Source organism: Quercus lobata, chromosome 1 (genome assembly GCF_001633185.2).
Source record: "Quercus lobata isolate SW786 chromosome 1, ValleyOak3.0 Primary Assembly, whole genome shotgun sequence".
In the NCBI taxonomy this organism is placed as follows: Eukaryota; Viridiplantae; Streptophyta; class Magnoliopsida; order Fagales; family Fagaceae; genus Quercus; species Quercus lobata.
The window spans coordinates 20,984,899-21,004,690 of NC_044904.1; the positions used below are offsets into that span (position 1 = coordinate 20,984,899).

General features: G+C 32.4%; 1 protein-coding gene across 4 annotated transcripts; it reads left to right on the plus strand.

Moving 5' to 3' along the window:
• Positions 1 to 1,378: 1,378 nt before the first annotated feature.
• LOC115982943 lies at positions 1,379 to 7,372 on the plus strand. Of its 4 annotated transcripts, none has more exons than XM_031105722.1 (10): positions 1,379 to 1,719; positions 2,141 to 2,191; positions 3,735 to 3,851; positions 4,076 to 4,519; positions 5,236 to 5,666; positions 5,848 to 5,947; positions 6,156 to 6,215; positions 6,362 to 6,451; positions 6,534 to 6,653; positions 6,915 to 7,006. In XM_031105722.1, the coding sequence occupies exons 1-10, from the start codon at positions 1,390 to 1,392 to the stop codon at positions 6,918 to 6,920; spliced, it is 1,749 nt and encodes a 582-aa protein (XP_030961582.1). In that variant the 5' UTR covers positions 1,379 to 1,389; the 3' UTR covers positions 6,921 to 7,006. The 4 variants fall into 4 exon arrangements, with proteins under 4 accessions (XP_030961582.1, XP_030961568.1, XP_030961575.1 ...); XM_031105708.1 differs by having other exon boundaries at positions 1,382 to 1,719; positions 6,770 to 7,372; XM_031105715.1 differs by having other exon boundaries at positions 1,382 to 1,719; positions 6,546 to 6,653; positions 6,770 to 7,372.
• Positions 7,373 to 19,792: the final 12,420 nt, after the last annotated feature.

Genomic DNA, 19,792 nt, shown 5'->3' on the forward strand with positions numbered 1-19,792 from the left:
TTTTAATTATTTTATAAACGTAGGAATGAGATAGTGTTTCTTTTTTGGATAGTGTGGCCGTGTGGGTACCCTCTTTTTTTTCCTTGTTTTTTAGAAACAAAGGGTAATGGGGCTGGGAAGTGGGAAGCGTTTTTTTATTTTTTATGATAGGAACCGTGGGTATTCGTTAGCATTTCTTGGGGTAGTGGGAAGAAGTTTTTTTTTTTTTTTTTTTTTTTTTTTTTTTTTTTTTTTTTTTTAATTTAAAGTTTTAACCTTATTTCTTTTTTTTTAATGAATAAAAATAAATTAATTAAATTAAGGGTATTTTTGGAAGTCAAAAAAACAATAACTATTTTTTTTTTGAGAATTTAAAAATACAATAACTAACTTTCTGATTTTATAAACGTTGGGCAATTATGTTATTTTTAATTTTTGTTGATTTACAGTTTTAACTTCTTCTTTTTTAGGAATAAGAATAAGTTAATTAAATTAAGTGTATCATTAAAGGTCAAAAAAGTAATAACCAACTTTTTGATTTTTTGATATTTAGGTAGTTATTTTATTTTGAATTTTGTTGATTTACAATTTTAACCTTATATTTTTTGGAATAAAAATAAATAAATTAAATTAAGGGTATTTTTGGAAGTCAAAAAAGCAATAACAATTTTTTTTTTTTTGAGAATCTAAAAATGCAATAACTAACATTCTGATTTTATGAACGCTGGGTAGTTATGTTATTTTTAATTTTTGTTGATTTACAGTTTTAACCTCTTTTTTTTTTTTTTAAAGAATAAGAATAAGTTAATCAAATTAAATGTACTGTTAAAAGTCAAAAAAGACAATAACTAACATTTTGATTTTCTAAACGTTGGGTAATTATTTTATTTTTAATTTTGTTAATTTACAGTTTTAACCTTATTCTTTTTATGGGTTATTTCTTTTTTTAAGGAATAAAAATAAGTTAAATGAATTAAAGGTATTTTTTAAAGTAAAAAAAAAAAAGTAATAATTAATTTTCTGAATTTTCTTAAGATTAAAAAAAAAGATAAAGATTAATATATAAAGATAAACCAAGCAAGAATTAATAACATGTCCTTTTTCACTTTTAAATTTAATTATGTTGTTTTGATTAAATTGTCAGATAGAGCAAAGATTTTGATTAATGGGTGGAAGTACAAAACCTCATGAATTAGATTCATTGGTCATTGATACATTATTATAAGTTAGTTGTTACGTGTTTATTTTACCATAAATGATGTAAACATTAGAAACATTAGAAGACTTAAGACTCCTCAGCAGAAGGTATAACCGCTATTATAACTCTGAGACTACAAGTGCAAGCTACGCCAAGTAAAGCCCCCACAACCACAATACCATTCTTTTCTCTGCATGATGTCCCACCCACAAATGAGACGGTTAACATTAACCCAGTTCATGAACCAACCTCACCACCATGAAAGCTCTCTCTCATCAACTTCTTCTCAAGCAACGCAAAAATTCTTTTGCCCTTCAATTCAAACGTCAACACCAACAACTACCTGTAGTAGTAGCCACTCTTCCTTTGTGTCCAAGCAATCTTTAAGCTCCCACCAACACCAGGATGATCAAAACCTGAGGACCATTCCATGCTGTTTTATTTCTTCCAAATTTTGGGGCAGACTAAGACTAATGCTAGGCTGTGGTGAAGTTTCTCCAATGGCGACCCAAAGGGACTCATTTCACACGCCCTTGGAGATTGTAAGTTTTGTCTATCATTTTATGCTTTGTTTGCCAAGGAGGTTTCTTAGTGCATCTACTACACTCGAGAAAAAGATCAATTGCTAGTAATATTGTAACGTATTTTTGATGCATTTCTTACTTGCCATGAACGATTCAAGCACGAACATCCCCTCCTTTCTTGCTTTCTTTGCCATGATTACAAAAGGTTTGCAGTGCTTTACGTTTTAAAAATGATGAATTTTATACATATCATTTGTAAGTTATTTCAAGAAGGTTGTTCGTTAAGCTTCTAACTAAAATAATTCAAGCATATACTTCAAGCAATGTTAATGCTTTCTTGGTGCTACTCTTATCTCTTTATGTTCATATTTTCTTCATTTTGCTTATTATATTCTTTTATATATATATATATATATATTTTGTTCTTGCAATATTACAGAGAAGGAAGAAGTTTAGTGAGCAGCAAAAGAGGGAGCATCTTGAAAGAGAGGTATGTGTAAACCATTTGTCTTGATTTTGTAACTTTAGGTCTGAGACTCTGAGGAAACCAAGCATTTTTGAGGATTTAATAAGTTTCACAACCATACAACAAACAAGACCATAAGTGATGGGACCCTTGTCTGGTTCATGTTCCTTGTGGTTTCAACTAGACAGTCCATAATGGGTTGGGTAAAATTCAATAATTGTTGTTAAAAAGTAAAGCATTTATTTCTTCATTAATGTAAATAGCAATAGAGTTTTTTTTTTTTGGTTGTTTTTTATTTGAGAATCGTAATATAGTAGTAGAGCTGATCCCAGTAGTTGTAGACCCAGAAAAAGCTTATTCCATTCTTTAAGACATCGTCCTACACTGAGCACTTATCTTGATTATAATAACTCACGCTCTATTGTTCTTAAATCATATATATAATAATCAATTCTCATATTGTTCCCCTTTATTTTTCTCTTTGTAAAAACAATAATAATTTTTTTTATGGAATCATAATCAATTAATTACATGGGATACAAGTCATTTCAGGAAGATTGCAATGCCAAGGAAATGGAAAAGCTCTTTTTCAAGTAAACCTTTTCGCACTTAGAAATTCCTTTTTCTCCCCCAAAAAAAAAATGAAACAATGTTAAAAGTATTACAAGTTTTACTATACAAATCTTACAAACTAATGTGATAATGAATATGATTGTTGATCTTTAATCACCTCATAAATGAATTTTTGAATTACTTCTTTGTGAATTGTGATTAGTGACACATTAATTTATAAGTTCAATATATTATAACTTTTAGTATCTTGGTCAGAAGTTCTTATCTTTTTTACTCAAATACTCAAAGCATTGTCTCTATCTCTATAAAACAATAATTGATCCTAGGCTATCAGAAAAAAGAAAGAAAATTCACATTCCATTTGGGAGGGAAATGAATAGAATAAAAAGAATCTCTATAAAAGGATGTTTAGTCTATTTTCTTATTTAGATGTTTAATTAGTACAAGAGATTTAAGAGATTGAGCTAATGTCTTGTCTATTTCATTTCCTCCAAAAATGGGGCTAGGGGGGGGGGGGGAATCATTCCTTCAAATAGTGATCAAATATTATATATATATATATATATATATATATTTTAAAGGAAAGAAAGAAAGAGATGAATGTTATACTATTAAATTCAATTCAATTCCTATATATATATATATATATATATATTTCTTTTTTTTCTTTTTTTTTTGAGATAGTCCTTTATTATCTACCTATTTGATCTAGGTATTTAGATATTATCATCTCGTTCTCTATAAAACAATACTTGTTCCAATAATTACCATTTTGTTCCTTTTTTTTTTTTTAATTACTATTTTGATAAATTTAATCATTTAACAATTGTGATAATACATTAGCTATATATGTTTCTTCCATAAAAAACAGGGTGAGAGAGTAATAAAAAGGACAAAAGATATAATCTATATGTTTATGAGTTCCATCTAGACATATGAATCCATACATATTATTGGAAATAGCTAGCTATGTTAACGATTTCCCGTATTGTAGGTCTCTATGCTTCAAAAAATGTTGAATCAAGAAGAAAATATGCATGAGGTTTTGGAGCATATCCTTAATCAACATAATGGTTCTGCTGTCAGCATCCCGAACTTCCTTCCTCCTAAGGTAAACCTCTTCTCATTTGTGACATGGAACAACATGCAACATCGCATTAGGAACACATATTAGAAACTACTTGTAGCAGTAATATATGACTCCTGATGAAATGATAGAGTTGGTAAGGAAATGATGGCCTAAAATACTTTGGACTAGGTTGATTCACTTAATCTTGTTTAAGGTACAAAAACAGCATAGTGATAACGTATTTATCTGTCACGTAAATTATCCAGATAAAGCAGCTGTTGGCAGAGTTAGCCATGGTTGAGGGTGAGATACTTAGACTTGAAGGCCAAATAAGCGAACTTCAAAAGAGTTTGAAACTTGAGAAGGATGCCGCCGAAGAATCAAAGTCCAAACAACGGAAACATGGAACTCTAAGCAACCGTGTGGTTCATTCATCACCAACAACAAACACAAACCCCATTAACAAAGTTGGTAATGAAACGATGGCCTATGAGACCAAAGCATTGCATTTCATAAGTAAAGCTATAAAAGGCGATTATAATCTCAATGATTTCACTATAGCTGAGAAATTGGGAAATTCAAGAGGATTTGCTGATCAAAAGGAAAATCTTCTTCATGAGGCTGTTAAATTTCAGGACAAGATTCCAAGAAAAAGTGGGATGCTGAAGCCATCCTCACCCTTGCGTGAACCACGACATCCATCACCCAAGGTAGGTCTTAGTTCATTTGTGCCCTGTTATGTTATTATTATTGTTGTGATTTTTAGATAAGAATAGTGATTGTGGGCTTTTCTCTTGTTTCAATTTGCTTTGAAAAAAAGTGCAAGTACTTTGTAAAAATTCAATTTAGCCCATAACTTTAATTCCGATTCTCAATTAATCTCTAAGGTTTAGTTTTTGTTAATTTAGTATTTCGCTTTGTCAAAGTGAGTTAATTTGGTCATTCCAGTCAAATCTATTAGTAAAAAAATATCGTTTAACTTATTTTGTTTAATTAAAATTTAACCGATAACATTCATGAGATGTGTCATTTAATAGATATTATTATTTTTTGATAAGTATTATTAAAAATTTAAAAAAAAAAAAAAGAAAAGAAAAGAAAAAGAGGACAGTTTCATTTACTGAGAAATTTAGATAGAAGGATTAGATTGACTCATTTTAACAAAGTGGGAGACTAAATTAACAAAAATTAAACCTAAAGGACTAATTTGACAATTGAAATAAAAGTTGAGGGTTTAAATTGAATTTTAGCCCATATGTTTTTGGTTTGAATGAAGTGAACGAAACCCACTTTATTTTCAGCTTGGTAATTCATGATAGCATAAAAGCTTTTCCCTCTTTGTGAAATCATGAAGAGATACAGCAATATATTTTTAGAAGTGGATATAATGAATGCTAATTCTAAGTTCCCAATGACATTGTTTCAGCTAAAAGAACGTAATCCACCAATTCTTTTAGACCTCCCTCCAAAATCTCTACCTAATGCAAACCAATCAGAAGAAGAAAACCAGCAATGGCAACCCAACAAGCTATCTGAGAGCATCTTGAAGTGTTTAAATGTCATATATACGAGACTGCTTAGAACATCAAGAGCAATGGAGTTGGAGAAGTTAGGCCCCGTTTCAAGGTCCATGAACGCTTCTTTTAGCTCAAGAAGCTTCAGGGCCGAGACAGGCTTAAAGTCAAGCCTTATACAAAAGGAATCAAGGCAACAAGACCCATATGGTATCTTCAACATGGACGAGTCTATTCCTAGGGACATTGGTCCTTACAAGAACTTGGTTGTATTCACGTCAAGCTCTCTGGACCACAAGTTCATATCAAGCCCCAGTTCTATTCCTTTGCTAAGAAAGTTGAGGTAGGTCTGCTGAACTCTACAAATATATGAGTACAGCTAGAGTTACTATAGTACATAATTAAATGGTGCAATAGTCCCAATTGTCGACATTTTTCTTTTTTTGATGAAAAGTTGTCGACATAAATGCAGCCATGTGATTAGATTTTATTTTGATTTTCCCTTTTGTCTTTGTGGATTACAGGGTTTTGTTGAACTCTCTCCAGACGGTGGACTTGAGATTCTTGACTAACCAACAGAAATTAGCATTTTGGATCAACATGTACAATGCTTGTATCATGCATGTATATAAAATGTTCAATACCATTCTTCCTTCTCTTGTATATCTTATTGAATTGGGGTGATCTAGCCTGATGTATGTGTAATCTTACGCCAGAGTTGCTGCTCTGATGCATAAATAAGCTTACGCGCACACCAGGATGCCCTTATAAAACTTATAGAACTATCGTTTTCAAAATCATACTGATGTACTCATTTAGATATCTGTTTCAGGGATTTCTTCAATATGGTGTGCCTTCTACTCCAGAAAAATTGCTTGCATTGATGAACAAGGTACATCTCAGAACTCTTTTCATGTTAACATTGAATGGATACTGGCAATACTTCCCTTGCTTTGCCAAGTATGAAAACAAGCAGATCGTCAAGTTAATAATCAACCCTAGTAATCTTACTTAAGATTTTGTATTTTGTGAATTCAGGCAACCCTTAACATAGGAGGTAATATTATAAATGCTCAAGCAATAGAGCATTTTATATTGAGAAAGCCGGCTTCTTCTGGTGTGAAAGAGGTAAATATAATTGAACCTTTACTTTATGTAGAAGTAATAAATGTATTACTGGTACAATCTCCTTAGAGGTGATTTCTAGTAGGTTTATCTTCAGGGTGACAAGGATGATAAGGAAGCCATTGTTCGCGAACTTTATGGACTTGAATCAATGGAACCAAATGTCACATTTGCTCTGTGTTGTGGAACTCTTTCATCTCCTGCCGTAAGTTGAACAATCAAACCTTTGACTATTCCAATGCTGAATTTTGGTATTTCTCAACACATTTTTTCCCAAATTATTTACATGTTCAAAATCAGAAAAAAGCATCATATGTGCAGGTAAGAATGTATACAGCCGATGGTGTTGTTTCTGAGTTGGAAAAATCAAAGCTAGATTATTTGCAAGCTTCAATAGTAGTGACTAGCACAAAAAGAATTGCATTCCCAGAGCTCCTGATTCGAAACATGCTTGATTTTGCTGTAGACATAGACACATTGGTGGAGTGGATTTGCCACCAGTTACCAACATCTGGGTCATTAAGAAAATCATTGGTGGATTGCTTCAGGGGACAAAACAGTGGCAAGATATCTAGCATTGTTGAGAAGATACCATACGACTTTGAATTCCAGTATCTGCTGGCTATATAGACTCCATAATTTTCATCTCTAGTGTTGGTCCATTCTCCATAACAAATAACAATATATATATTAGGAAATTAACTTGGTCACGTTGATTTTTTCGACTTTATTTTATAAATGTCATGGGAGATTTTTTTTTTTTTTTTTTTTTTCATGGGAGGGAGATTTTCTTGTTACCAACTCATTACTGGATTTGCCTAGAACTAAGTTGACCTCGACCGTCCTCAATATTAAGTGGTCAATGTATAGTTAACAGTCGCTCTCAAAATGAATAGTAAATATGCGATTGGGTTTTGCTTAAAAGTTTTTTGCTTTTGTTTTTGGAGTTTTTTTTTTTTTTTTTTTCAAATAATCTAGTTTTTAGCTTTTTGTTATGCATTTAACCTAAAAGTTATAAATAAATAAATAACTATATCTTTCAATAAACATTATGTAAATAAATTAACAAAATTAAGCAAAATTCAAACAGACCCTAAAATTAATTGAAATTATACTTTCAGAACATGATTTTAAAAAAGTGTGTTTAGAGTGTGCGGTAATTATTACTTAAAATAAATTTATGATGACTCCAATATTCATGTAAGACTCCATATGTGGCTAATATTTTTCGAGTTGTATGTGGCCTTTTGACGGCAACCTTGTGTTGAGCATAGCAAAAACCAATTTTGAACTTCAATCCAAATTAGAATTGCGGTAGGCCCAATCCAATTGAGAAGAGACGGCATGACAAATCGAATATTTGTGGAACTTATGTACGGCACCTCTAAAACTAATACTGTTTCAATTGTAAGAAGCACTCGTTACTCTGTTACATGTGCTTGCATGAGCTGTGGAATTTAAATAGTAATATATTTTATTGTTATTCAAGTGATACATATGGTATTATCAATTGCTATTGCAGAATATAAGATAAATGAATTCACAATTAATTGATGGGAAGACCCTTTTTTATTATTAAAAAAAAAAAAAATACTTTTTAGAGAAGAAAAATCACCAGACTCCCACCTATCACGATATGCCGACGTTTTTTATATTCAGCCTACAGGTGCAATTTTTATTAATTGGAATTGACCATTCTACTCAAATGAGTCTCCAAATTCAAATCAGACGTCATACCCCAAATAAGTTATCAACCTTATTGGGTCAAATTCTTAGTATGAACGGTCATAGTCAATCAAATTATATAAATAACTAAACTCTTTACGAAGCATAGACTATTCAGAGTTCTAGATCCCTTTTTTTTTTTTTTTTTTTTTCTGTTAAATTCAGAGTTCTAGATCAGTTAAATTAAAGAGCTGCAAATGTGACATGCTTAGAGCAACCATATCAGCTCGTGCAAATTTTTTGTCTATTTTACAAGAAAAAACCTACTTTTTCTATTTTACACATCCACTTTTACAAACCACCCACATCAGTTTATCTATTCTACACATTTATTTAATAAAATATTCGTTCTTTTTATATTTTTTATTATTTCCTTCCCTCTCCTCTCTGGCACAAACTCACCACCTCGTCTTCTCCGTCCACACCCACCCCAACCCGACACAACAACAATCACAACAACGACACAATCAACAAAATCCGGCCAATGATTCACCGATCTTCCACAACAACAATGATTCACCGATCTTCCACAACAACAATCACAACAACGACACAATCACAATCACAACAACTCTGACCCAATTGGCGTTCTCAACTCACTCGCCGCCCAAACCCACTCAATCCCAAACCCATTAATCACCCACCCAACCCGAAACCCAGTCAAGCCAAATCATCACCCAATCGGCGGCAAGATCATCAAAACCCACCAATGAACCAGAAAACCCAAGCCGATCAAGATCAAAACCCACCGACCCACACCCACAATCAACCAAAAAACCAGGAAAAAAAAAAAAAAACCAGCAACCAACAGATCGGAGCGAGATCGAGGCCTCCAGCCGGAGCAAGATCGACGCCTCGCAACACCGCCACCTCCTCGCAACGGCCGCCGGCCTCAAGCTCAACCAAAAATGGATCAAAATCCACGAGATTCTAGGCGACAGACCCATCAGAGAACTCCATTCGTGTTGTAGGCGACGGACTCGTCCGGCAACTCGGCTTGCTCGACCTCGTTCTCATCGGCGGTGATGGCGATCGGTGGAAGCTAGAGGAAGAAAAATTGATGAGATGAGAGAAAGAGAGAGCTGTGCTGTGCGCCTGAGAGAGTGAGAGTGAGAGCAGAGACAAGAGAGAGAAAAAACGAGCGAAAATGAGGTTTACTGTAGAGATAATAATATTTTAAGGTATAACTGGGCTACAGTGCCCGTGTAAATTTACACGGGTATTGTAGCTCGTTGAAAATTTTGCATGATTTTAGACGAGTTTAGATGATCTGATGCAGGCCTTTTTTTGGTTCAAAATGTGTATTTTACACATTTATAGAAGAGCTGGTGTGGTTGCTCTTAGAGAAAAATAATAAAAAGGTAACAAAGTCATATTCATGAAGGTTTAGTTTTATGTTTATCAAATTGGGTAGGGAAGTACTTTTGTTACTGGAGCCATGGCCCCCAAATATTTTTATAATTTGTTCAAAAGTAAGGAACAATTGAAGCCATGGCCCCCACTCCCATTTTTTTAAGCTTTCATCCAGTGCTCTGTACTCACATTCTCACTTAGCATTAAGCTCTTCCATCTTTCTTAACAAAGACTCTTAAGCTTATTTGAATCTTTGATGCTAGGGTTATATTTTCTATGTAATTAACTAATACTTTGACAAAATGCGTTTTACTTGTAATAGGATAGATCTAAATTGAGTTTAATGTATCAAAAAGTATATTGTTCAAATATATCAAATAGTATCATTAAAGATATGAAGTTTGATCTAAGAAACAAGTTAAGAAAAAACTATTTCATTAAAGCTCGACATAAGCTCGGCACTAGCTGCTATTGAGGATTAATGGAAAAGCTCAACACAAGTTCGATCTGTCAAGAACTACGAATTCAGAATTCTCATATTTGAATTTCGGCCCATGATGACTTGAATGATTAGGGTTTCTCTCTCTACAATCCTAGTCATATATAACGCTTATTTTAAAAGTCATCAAATATGGAAAACAGAGACCTATAACCCATATACTTTATGTGAAGCTACTGCATTTTTACGCCTTAGGGTTTTGGAATTAAGTGCTTCATAATCTTCATCGTTTATAAAGTGAAGAATTTTGCAGCTAACAACAATCAATCAAGTTGCTGGAGTTAGTCACGTACTAGGATCCATGCAAATGAGTTAGACACAAATTGGAGATTTATGCAAAGCAAAGAAGTCTACTACAAAAATCAAGTCCAATTGAGTATTGGAGCAAAGGTTCAACTGTAGGTTGATATTTTGGGATAGTCTAGGATAGTGGTAAGATTCCTTATACTTGTAACCGTTTGATTATTGATTAATGGATTATTGGGAGTATTGACTTTTGTTAGGGTACATTTTTTTACACATAATATTATTTAAATAACACCTATTTATTTTCGAACATCACTAACAAATTATTGGGCTTCTCTAAATATTTTTTTCCTATTATCATACTAGCCCACAAGTATTATTCTTTCCACCACAAAATTGGGCAACAAATATAAAACGTTATAAGACCCAATATTTTTTGCAAAGCCAATAATTTAGACTCACCCTCAAATTATTTAGTTTATTGGGCAAGTTAAAATCTCATTCTTTTTTAAAAGCCCAAGAATGTTCATACTTAGCAGTATTTGAAAAGCCCATGATTAAAATACATGGCAAAACAATTTTATCAATGGAATTCAAATCCATGACCAAAGTCCGTAGTTTAAACCCATGGCAATTTTATCAATGGAATTCAAATCCATGACCAAAGGCCATGATTTAAACCCATGACAATTTATTTATCAAGAAACCCAATTCTCATTGGCAATATTTTAAGTCTAGTTCTCACTAGCAATATCAAAAAACCCAATTTTTATTGGTAACATCAAAAACCCAGTTTTCATTGACAATATCAAAAAGTCTAATTTTCATTGGCGACATCAAAAGCCCAATTCTCGCTGGCGATATTTAAAACTCAATTCTCATTGACAATATCAAAAGCTCAATTTACATTGGCACTATTTTAAGAGCCCAAGGTTATTAATACTTGGAAAAATATTATACCATGAGTATTTCATTTAAAGTCCAATGATAAGCAATATTGTTTTAAGTACTTAAACCTATTACTATAATGTTACAAGCCCATGAAATTTATGGCAATTATCAATTTTCAAAACCCATGGCAATCATCTTATAAAAGTCAATGGGAAGTTATGATTATTTATCTTAGAACCATGGCATCTACTTATTTCATACCATATTATAAGCTCATGGAATTTATATAAGAACACATGTTCTCTATCTATCATATATCACAGCATTCATAATACTTATTTTTGAAACTCGCGGTAATTATTCAAGTTCATCATTTAAATTATAAAGTGATTATTAACCATAGACATTACTTATGCTATGGAATCCATCATTTCAAAATATCAAATAACAAAGTATTTTGAAATAATTAAGGCTCATGCTATTATTTTGAATAATACAAAATCATTGCTCAAAAACTCATTATAAATATTTATCAAAACCCAAACTATGTTGAATATCAACTAACAATGAGAATCCATGAGGAATGAAAACGCATGGCAATATGTGTCATTGATGTCTATTTTGTAGGCCCAAATATGTGACAAAGGAAGAACAAGCCCAAGTAAGAAGGGACATGACTACAGCCTAGCCAAAGGGCCCAACATGTGTGAATAGGCCAGACCAAAGAGGGCAGAGAGCTAAACCAGCCATCCAGCTCCTTTCTTGTTTATCTCTGACCAAGGTTCTGCTGGAGACAACCAAATCCCTAAGAATGAACTAAAGGGTGTTCCATCAGCTTTCTGCCATTACCCCCATCACGTGCACGATGTTCAAAGGTTGTATTAGTAGCTAAAATCTAATGGGTAATGGGATTTCATCATCTTCCTCAAGGCTTCATCTCTAGTGGAAGGGTGCCATAACCAAGTCACTTACATTTCAACAAATCAAGCCTATAAATGCCAAAAACGTTCAAGAACTGGTTCATGTGCCAAGCCCATGAATCCTAAAAGGAAAATTTGGGAACATGTGGATTGGAGGGCAAAGAGGGATCTCCAGTAAAACCCTCTGAAGTGGGCTTAAACTTTGACACCTGGCTTAGGGTGTTGAATCCTACTTCCTAGGGTCCAAATCTCAGTTGCAACACTAGCATCCTTCCTTAATGCCTGTCTTAACCTCATTGGCTGAATATAACCTTAGAGATCCAAACATTTAATGCAAAATTATGCTGATTTTACCCATGTGTGACATTGCCCAAAGAGGCAAGAAAGCCCAAAAGAGAATCCACCATTTATAGCTAAATCCTACGATAATCAAGACTGCTATTCTGCCTCCCGATCAATCCTACATTTTTGAACTTTTGCTAATTAATACCTCCCTAAACTCCACTATAAAAGGATAAGCACATCAGCACACAAAACACATACTAACCCCTCTAAAAACCTCTGTTGTTCTTGCTATTCTGTCAAATTTCAGCTTGTAGTTAGCCCAACTAACCCACAAATAAGCCACTTCTGTCCATACCCACTTAGCTTCAGACATTCCCTTCCCTTTTTTTGCATATTTTAAGTTCATAAATGCTTCCTAATCAGCCATAAACAACCTTCTTTCCCATTAAAGACTTAGTTTTAGCATTTCCATTATAAGCCTAGACACTCACTAACTCAAAGCAGCCCTTACTACCCCATTCGTGCCCTACATATATATTCCCCAAGAATCTTAGTTCAATATATGCTGCACTAAGCTGGAATCTCTCTCTCCCTTCATACCATGCCAAATAACCCTTTCCTTTTCACCATAGAACCATTAGTTTTTACTTTTTGTTTTACTATTAAAGGATATAATGTATTTGTAACAATGGAATTCTTCTCTCATATTGATGTAATGATGGCTAGAAGTACAATGGACCCCCCCTGACCCAGACACACAAGGCCTTCTAGAAGTGAACACTTTCTTAAATTTGTTTAATAATTGACTACTGGACTTTAAGTTTAATTTCACCCTACCGTTGGAGAATCTATTTTTTTTGTATTGTCGTAACAAGACCACTAATCTACTAATTAACTATTGTGAAGTGTTTTATTGGGCTTTGTTGTTGTTTTGTTAAGGTGCAGCCTTTATTTCTTGGTTGGATAGACTTATCACTACACCGAAAGCCTTTGGGCACCATCTCAAGAGCCCATCGTTGAGTTTCAGCTTGGCTTCCCTACAATTTACTTGGGAACATCAGCTTTTTCCCCCCAACAACCTTAAATTCACCTGGTGGAGATTTTTGCCTTGGAAGAGGTTTTCCTTATTTGTCAACAAATCACTGTATTATTTCTTTTCTGCTGCATATTAATTATTTGGTGATTTGTTGGTGCCTCCACAATTTACATGTAATTTGACCTAATTAATCAACTTGGGTAATTGAATTAATTAATCGGGATCAATCTATTTTTACCCAACATTAGAGAAAATGGCTTTAAATTCTTGAGCAATACTAGATTCTTTTTTTTCTTTTTCTTTTTTTGCATTTCTATTTATTTGTCTCGTGGTCTATGATTTTCTTTTTTCCTTTAAATTATTAAACCAATTGATAGGCCTTATTCACTATTTTATCTAAAATTTCATATTGGCTTATTGATTTTGTTATATTTAATTTCTATTAATATTATTATTATGTCTTTTTGTAGATGTAGTCTAGCGTTTTATTTATTTAATTAATTTCTTGAATGGTAGGGACTTATAATTGTTCAAAAGTATAAGAGAAAGTTAGGAGGGACAATAACCTTATGATACTCAATTGGTAGTTTAGTTTTGCTAGTATTTTGAGTGCTAATAAGAATTACATTGATTAAACTAATATATGAAGACATACATACATAAATTTTGAATCAATAGGATGGTTTAACTTAACCCCACGCCCTCCCCCAACAAAAATTCCTAATTCTAACACTGTATTTAATAAATGGGATTTTTTTTTTTTGGGTTTATTTAATAAATGGGATTTAAATAGGTACTCATAAATAGAACGGAACCATCACTATAAAATAAAATATTATCCATAAGTTAAACCATTCAATCCATTTGTCTTTCTTTTATTTTACAGTCAAGATTTACCACATACAACCTCGTCATTAAAAATTAACCTTAACTATATCGTGAACGGATAATAATCCTCTCTATTTCAAGTTAAATAAAGATACTTTATTTTATACCCTTTTTTTTCTTCAAATTCATTTGATACTGAAATTTGATTTCTTTGCAATGGTATTTAAAATAAGATACTTTTAAAATCTATTTCATGGCTAATATTTTATTTGGTGGATAGCATACTAAAAAATTTTTAATTATATAAAACTAGCACATATTGTCAAATTTATAATTATAACATTTAATATTGAGATCAAAATTATCTTTTTTGAATGAGACTAAATTCTATCTGGTCCTGGTGTAAAACCAAGGGTTTACACCCTTTAATAATGAAGCGCCGCATCATCATTTTAGTAAAAATTTAATACATCTTACCACACACAATATAACTCTCTTAAATCCTAAAGCCACAAACATGATGCATATGTATCAAACCTAATCAGAAATCTCACCCTCCTCCTCTTAGCATCGGACCTCCACCTTGCCACACATGTCGTTTGATACTTCATGAAATTCTCTTCCATCTCCTCAACCGTATACAATATTGTTTTCTCTTCGGCTTCGGTTTCTACTACCGCCTGAATTTGAAAACTAGTAGTACTATTCGACAACAACAAACCTCTCTCCAAGCTATTGATATCTACAACCTCATTTCCAAATATCTTTCTTCACTTTCACTAATCAAATACTACATTTAAATTTCAAAACCCTGACCTAGTAACCTACCAAAAGAAAAAGCTTAGCTAGCTATGACTAATTAATAAATAGAATCAAGGAAAAAGAAAGGGCGGACGAAGAACTATGATTATGAAAGTGTAACCTAATTGATGAATTTATTTGATGCTTGCCTTTTGGTCTTGGATGCAATTCTTTACAACTTCATAAGAGCAAATTATGAAAGAACAAACTAACTCCGAGAGCTTTGGCATATTTTCCAAGCTCTAGCAAGTAGCAACTACTCCAATGACATGTGTGGCAAGGTGGAGGTTAGGCGTCAAGAGGAGGAAGATGGGATTTTTTTTATTAGGTATAATGCCCGTCCTGTTTATGGATTTAGGATTTTTTTTTTTTTTTTTTTTGAGAGGGAGATTTAGGATTTAAGAGGGCTATTATTGCGTGTGTAATAATGTGTATACATTTTTTACTAAAATGATGAGGTGACATTTTCTTATGAGAGAGCGTAAACGGTTTTACACCAACATGAAATAGAATGTAAATTTTTTTTATTTTAATAGAGAAAGTAATAATAATTATACTATTTATTGCACACTTAGGGTGTGTTTAGATACCGTTTATATTGCTGAAACTGAAAAATTATTCCTGAAAGTACTATAAATAAATGTAAAAATTAGTTGCAATAGTATAACAGTCTCATGAATAATACCAAAAAAATACAATAAACCCATAAATTATAACAAAATAAGTTAAATAGTAAAATAATTTTAATTTTTAAGTTTAACCCAAACACACACTTATTATATATACCCTACTTTTTTTTTTTTTTTTTTTGAGAGATGGATACTTGCTGATATATATTAAGCAAAAGAGGAAGAATCATCCAATACAAAAGACATAATTTGTTGGAACACACTCCAACCAGATAAGAGAAGAAAAAAATTGTCTCGCTCGTTGGGCTAAGGAATGAGCGACAGCATTACCTTGTCGACGTACGTGAGCGAAAGATATACTCCGAATTGAGTTTGATAGGTAGGCAATATCTTTGATGAGATGCCTGCCTTGAGAATTCTCCATACCGATTCGCCTTAAAGGGTTTACCACAGATTCAAAATCACCCTCGCATACAAACTGATCATAACCCGACTCAACAGTAAAGCTTACGGCACGCCGGGCAGCGAGGAGTTCAAGGATTTCCACCGTTGGATGTTTCATAATCTGCTCGGATAAGGCAGCTAACACCCGACCCTCACTGTTGCCCAATTCTGGCCATATTAGATTCTGCAAATAAGTTACGTTTTTTAAATAAGATTTTAGTCAAAATTGTGAACCTTTTACAATTTTATAATATAAAAAAATACGATTGTAGAAGGCGAGTCTTTTGGGTAAAAATTGCAAAATTTAAAGTTAATTTGCATTATACCTACTATTCAAAGTTAATTGGGGAAGTGAGGAGAGAGACTGAATTTCGGCAATGGCGTTGCTGAAATTCAGCCAAAAAAAGCAGGAGAGAGAATACTGTTACCGAAATTCAACCAGAAGCAGGAGAGAGGAGAGAGAATAACAAAAAAGTAAGAGAGAGGAGAGAGAATAACCATTGCCGAAATTGTGGAGGAAAAAAATTTTTTTTTTTTCCCACAATTTCGGCAATGGCATTACCGAAATTTTGGGGAAAAAAAAAAATTTTTCCCCAACAATTTCGGCAATGGCATTTTTTTCCCCACAATTTCGGTAATGCCATTGCCGAAATTGTTGGGGAAAAATTTTTTTTTTTCCCCCACAATTTCGGTAATGCCATTGACGAAAATGTGGGAAAAAAAAAGAAAGAATTGGGGAAAAAAATTTTCCCTATTTGGATTACGGCAATAGCATTGCCGAAAATGTGAAAAAAAAAAAAAAAAAAGGAGAAAAGGATTACGGCAATGGGATTGCCGAAATAGGGAAAAAAAATTTCACCTGTTTCCGTATATGTAAATAAAAAATAAAAAATTAAAAAATTAAAAAAAAAAAGAAAAAGAGAAAAGGATTACGGCAATTCCATTGCCGTAATAGGAGGAAATATCTATTTCGGCAATAGCATTGCAGTAAATGTAAATAAATAAATAAAAAGAAATTGGGGAAAAATTTGAAAAAATAATTTCCCCTATTTCGGAAATAGCGTTGCCGTAAATGTAAATAAATAAATAAAAAGAGAAAACAGCAATGGAATTGCCGAAATTGAGAAAAAATTAAATAATTTTCCCCTATTTCGGCAATAACGTTGCCGTAAATGTAAATAAATAAATAAATAAATAAATGAAAAAGAGAAAACAGCAATGGGATTGCCGAAAATGTGGGAAAAAAAAAAATTTTCCCAAACAATTTCGGCAATGGCATTGCCGAAATTGTTTGGGAAAAAAATTATTTTTTTTTCCCCACAATTTCGGCAATGGCATTGCCGAAATTGTTGGTGAAAAATTTTTTTTTTTTTCCCCCACAATTTCGGCAATGCCATTGATGAAAATGTGGGAAAAAAAAAAGAAAGAATTGGGGAAAAAAATTTTCCCTATTTGGATTACGGCAATAGCATTGCCGAAAATGTGAAAAAAAAAAAAAAAAAAAAAAGGATTACGGCAATGGGATTGCCGAAATAGGGAAAAAAAATTTCACCTGTTTCCGTAAATGTAAATAAAAAATTAAAAAATTAAAAAAAAAAAGAAAAAGAGAAAAGGATTACGGCAATTCCATTGCCGTAATAGGAGGAAATATCTATTTCGGCAATAGCGTTGCCGTAAATGTAAATAAATAAATAAATAAAAAGAAATTGGGGAAAAATTTGAAAAAATAATTTTCCCTATTTCAGCAATAGCGTTGCCGTAAATGTAAATAAATAAATAAAAAGAGAAAACAGCAATGGGATTGCCGAAATTGAGAAAAAATTAAATAATTTTCCCCTATTTCGGCAATAACGTTACCGTAAATGTAAATAAATAAATAAATAAATAAAAAAGAGAAAACAGCAATGGGATTGCCGAAAATGTGGGGAAAAAAAAAAATTTTCCCAAACAATTTCGGCAATGGCATTGCCGAAATTGTTTGGGAAAAAAATTATTTTTTTTTCCCCACAATTTCGGCAATGGCATTGCCGAAATTGTTGGGGAAAAATTTTTTTTTTTCCCCCACAATTTCGGTAATCCCAGTTCTTTTTTTTTTATTTTTTTATTTTTTTTACATTTACGGCAACGCTATTGCCGAAATAGGGGGAAATTATTTAATTTTTCCTCAATTTCGGCAGTGCCATTGCTGAAATTGTGGGAAAGAAAGGAAAAAAGGATTACGGCAATAGCGTTGCCGTAAATATGAGAAAAAAGAAAAGAAAAGAAAAGTACAAAAGGATTAAAAATAAAAAGGAGAGAAAACGGCAATTGGATTGCCGAAAATGTGGGAAAAAATAATTTCCCAATTTCGGCAGTGCCATTGCTGAAATTGTGGGAAAAAAAAAAGAAGAAAAATTGTGGTAATGGTATTGTCGAAATAGGGGGAAAAAATTTGTGACAAATTAATTGTGGCAATGGTATTGTCGAAATAGGAAAAAAAATTTTGTGACAATCTAATTGCCGAAAATGTGAGAAAAAAAGAATTGTGGCAATGGTATTGCCGAAATAGAGGAGAGAGATATAAAAAAAGTACGCATATTATTCTTTCAATATATTTTTGACTGAACCAGTTTGGTTTGTCACGTTCTTTTAGAAATAGATAAGGATAGATTCAAGTACACTTTTTCTAAAGTGCACGCTGTAAACAAAAACAAAAAAAAAAAAGTACATAGATTCTTATAGAACGAAAAAATGACTGATGTGCACGCTGTAAACAAAAAAAACAAAGAAAGTACGGATTCTTACCATAGAAAAGAAAAAATGATTGATGTGCACACTATAAACCAAAAAAAGTAAAGAAAGTACCTAGATTCTTACAATATAGAAGAAAAAAATTATTGATGTGTACACAGTAAACCAAAAAAGCAAAGAAAGTACATATATTCTTACACTACGGAAAAAAAAATGATTGATGTGCACGCTTTAAAAAAAAAAACAAAGAAAGTACATAGATTCTTACAGTGGACTTTCCTTCGTTGTAAACAAAAAAAAGTAAAGAAAGTAAACCAAAAAAGACAAAGATTCAATCAACCAATCACCTCAACTCCTCATCTCATTTGATTTTTATTCTCTGCAGAAAATATATTTTGCCACACGTAAATCTTTAACGTGATTCTTTTTTGTCTACTCCTCATCTCATCTCACCTCATCTCCATTCTTTTTTGTCTGCTCCTCGTCTCATCTGACTTATATTCTCTGCAGAAAATAAATTTTATCACATCTAAATCTTTCTTTTTTGTCTTTTTATTGTTCAATTGGTAATAAAAGAGAAGGGAAGTACATAGATCCGTATAGAAGGAAAAAATGACTGATGTGCACGCTGTAAACAAAAAAAACAAAGAAAGTATACAGATTTTTGATGTGCACAATATATATTGATGTGCACACTATAAGGTGTTATTGAAACCCTAAACTATAATGCACAATATATATATAGACACACACAGACACAAAATAAATAAACGTACACCCAAATCTAACTTGCAGTGCTAGAAAACATCATAGCATATGGAATTAGTACCATGTTCTTTCAAATAATACAAACTAACAATATGGTCCAACTCCTAAAAACATAATTAAAAAAAAAAAAAAACAACAGTCCAACCAATCCACTGAAGTAGATTGAATACTTATGTTGGGTCATTCAGT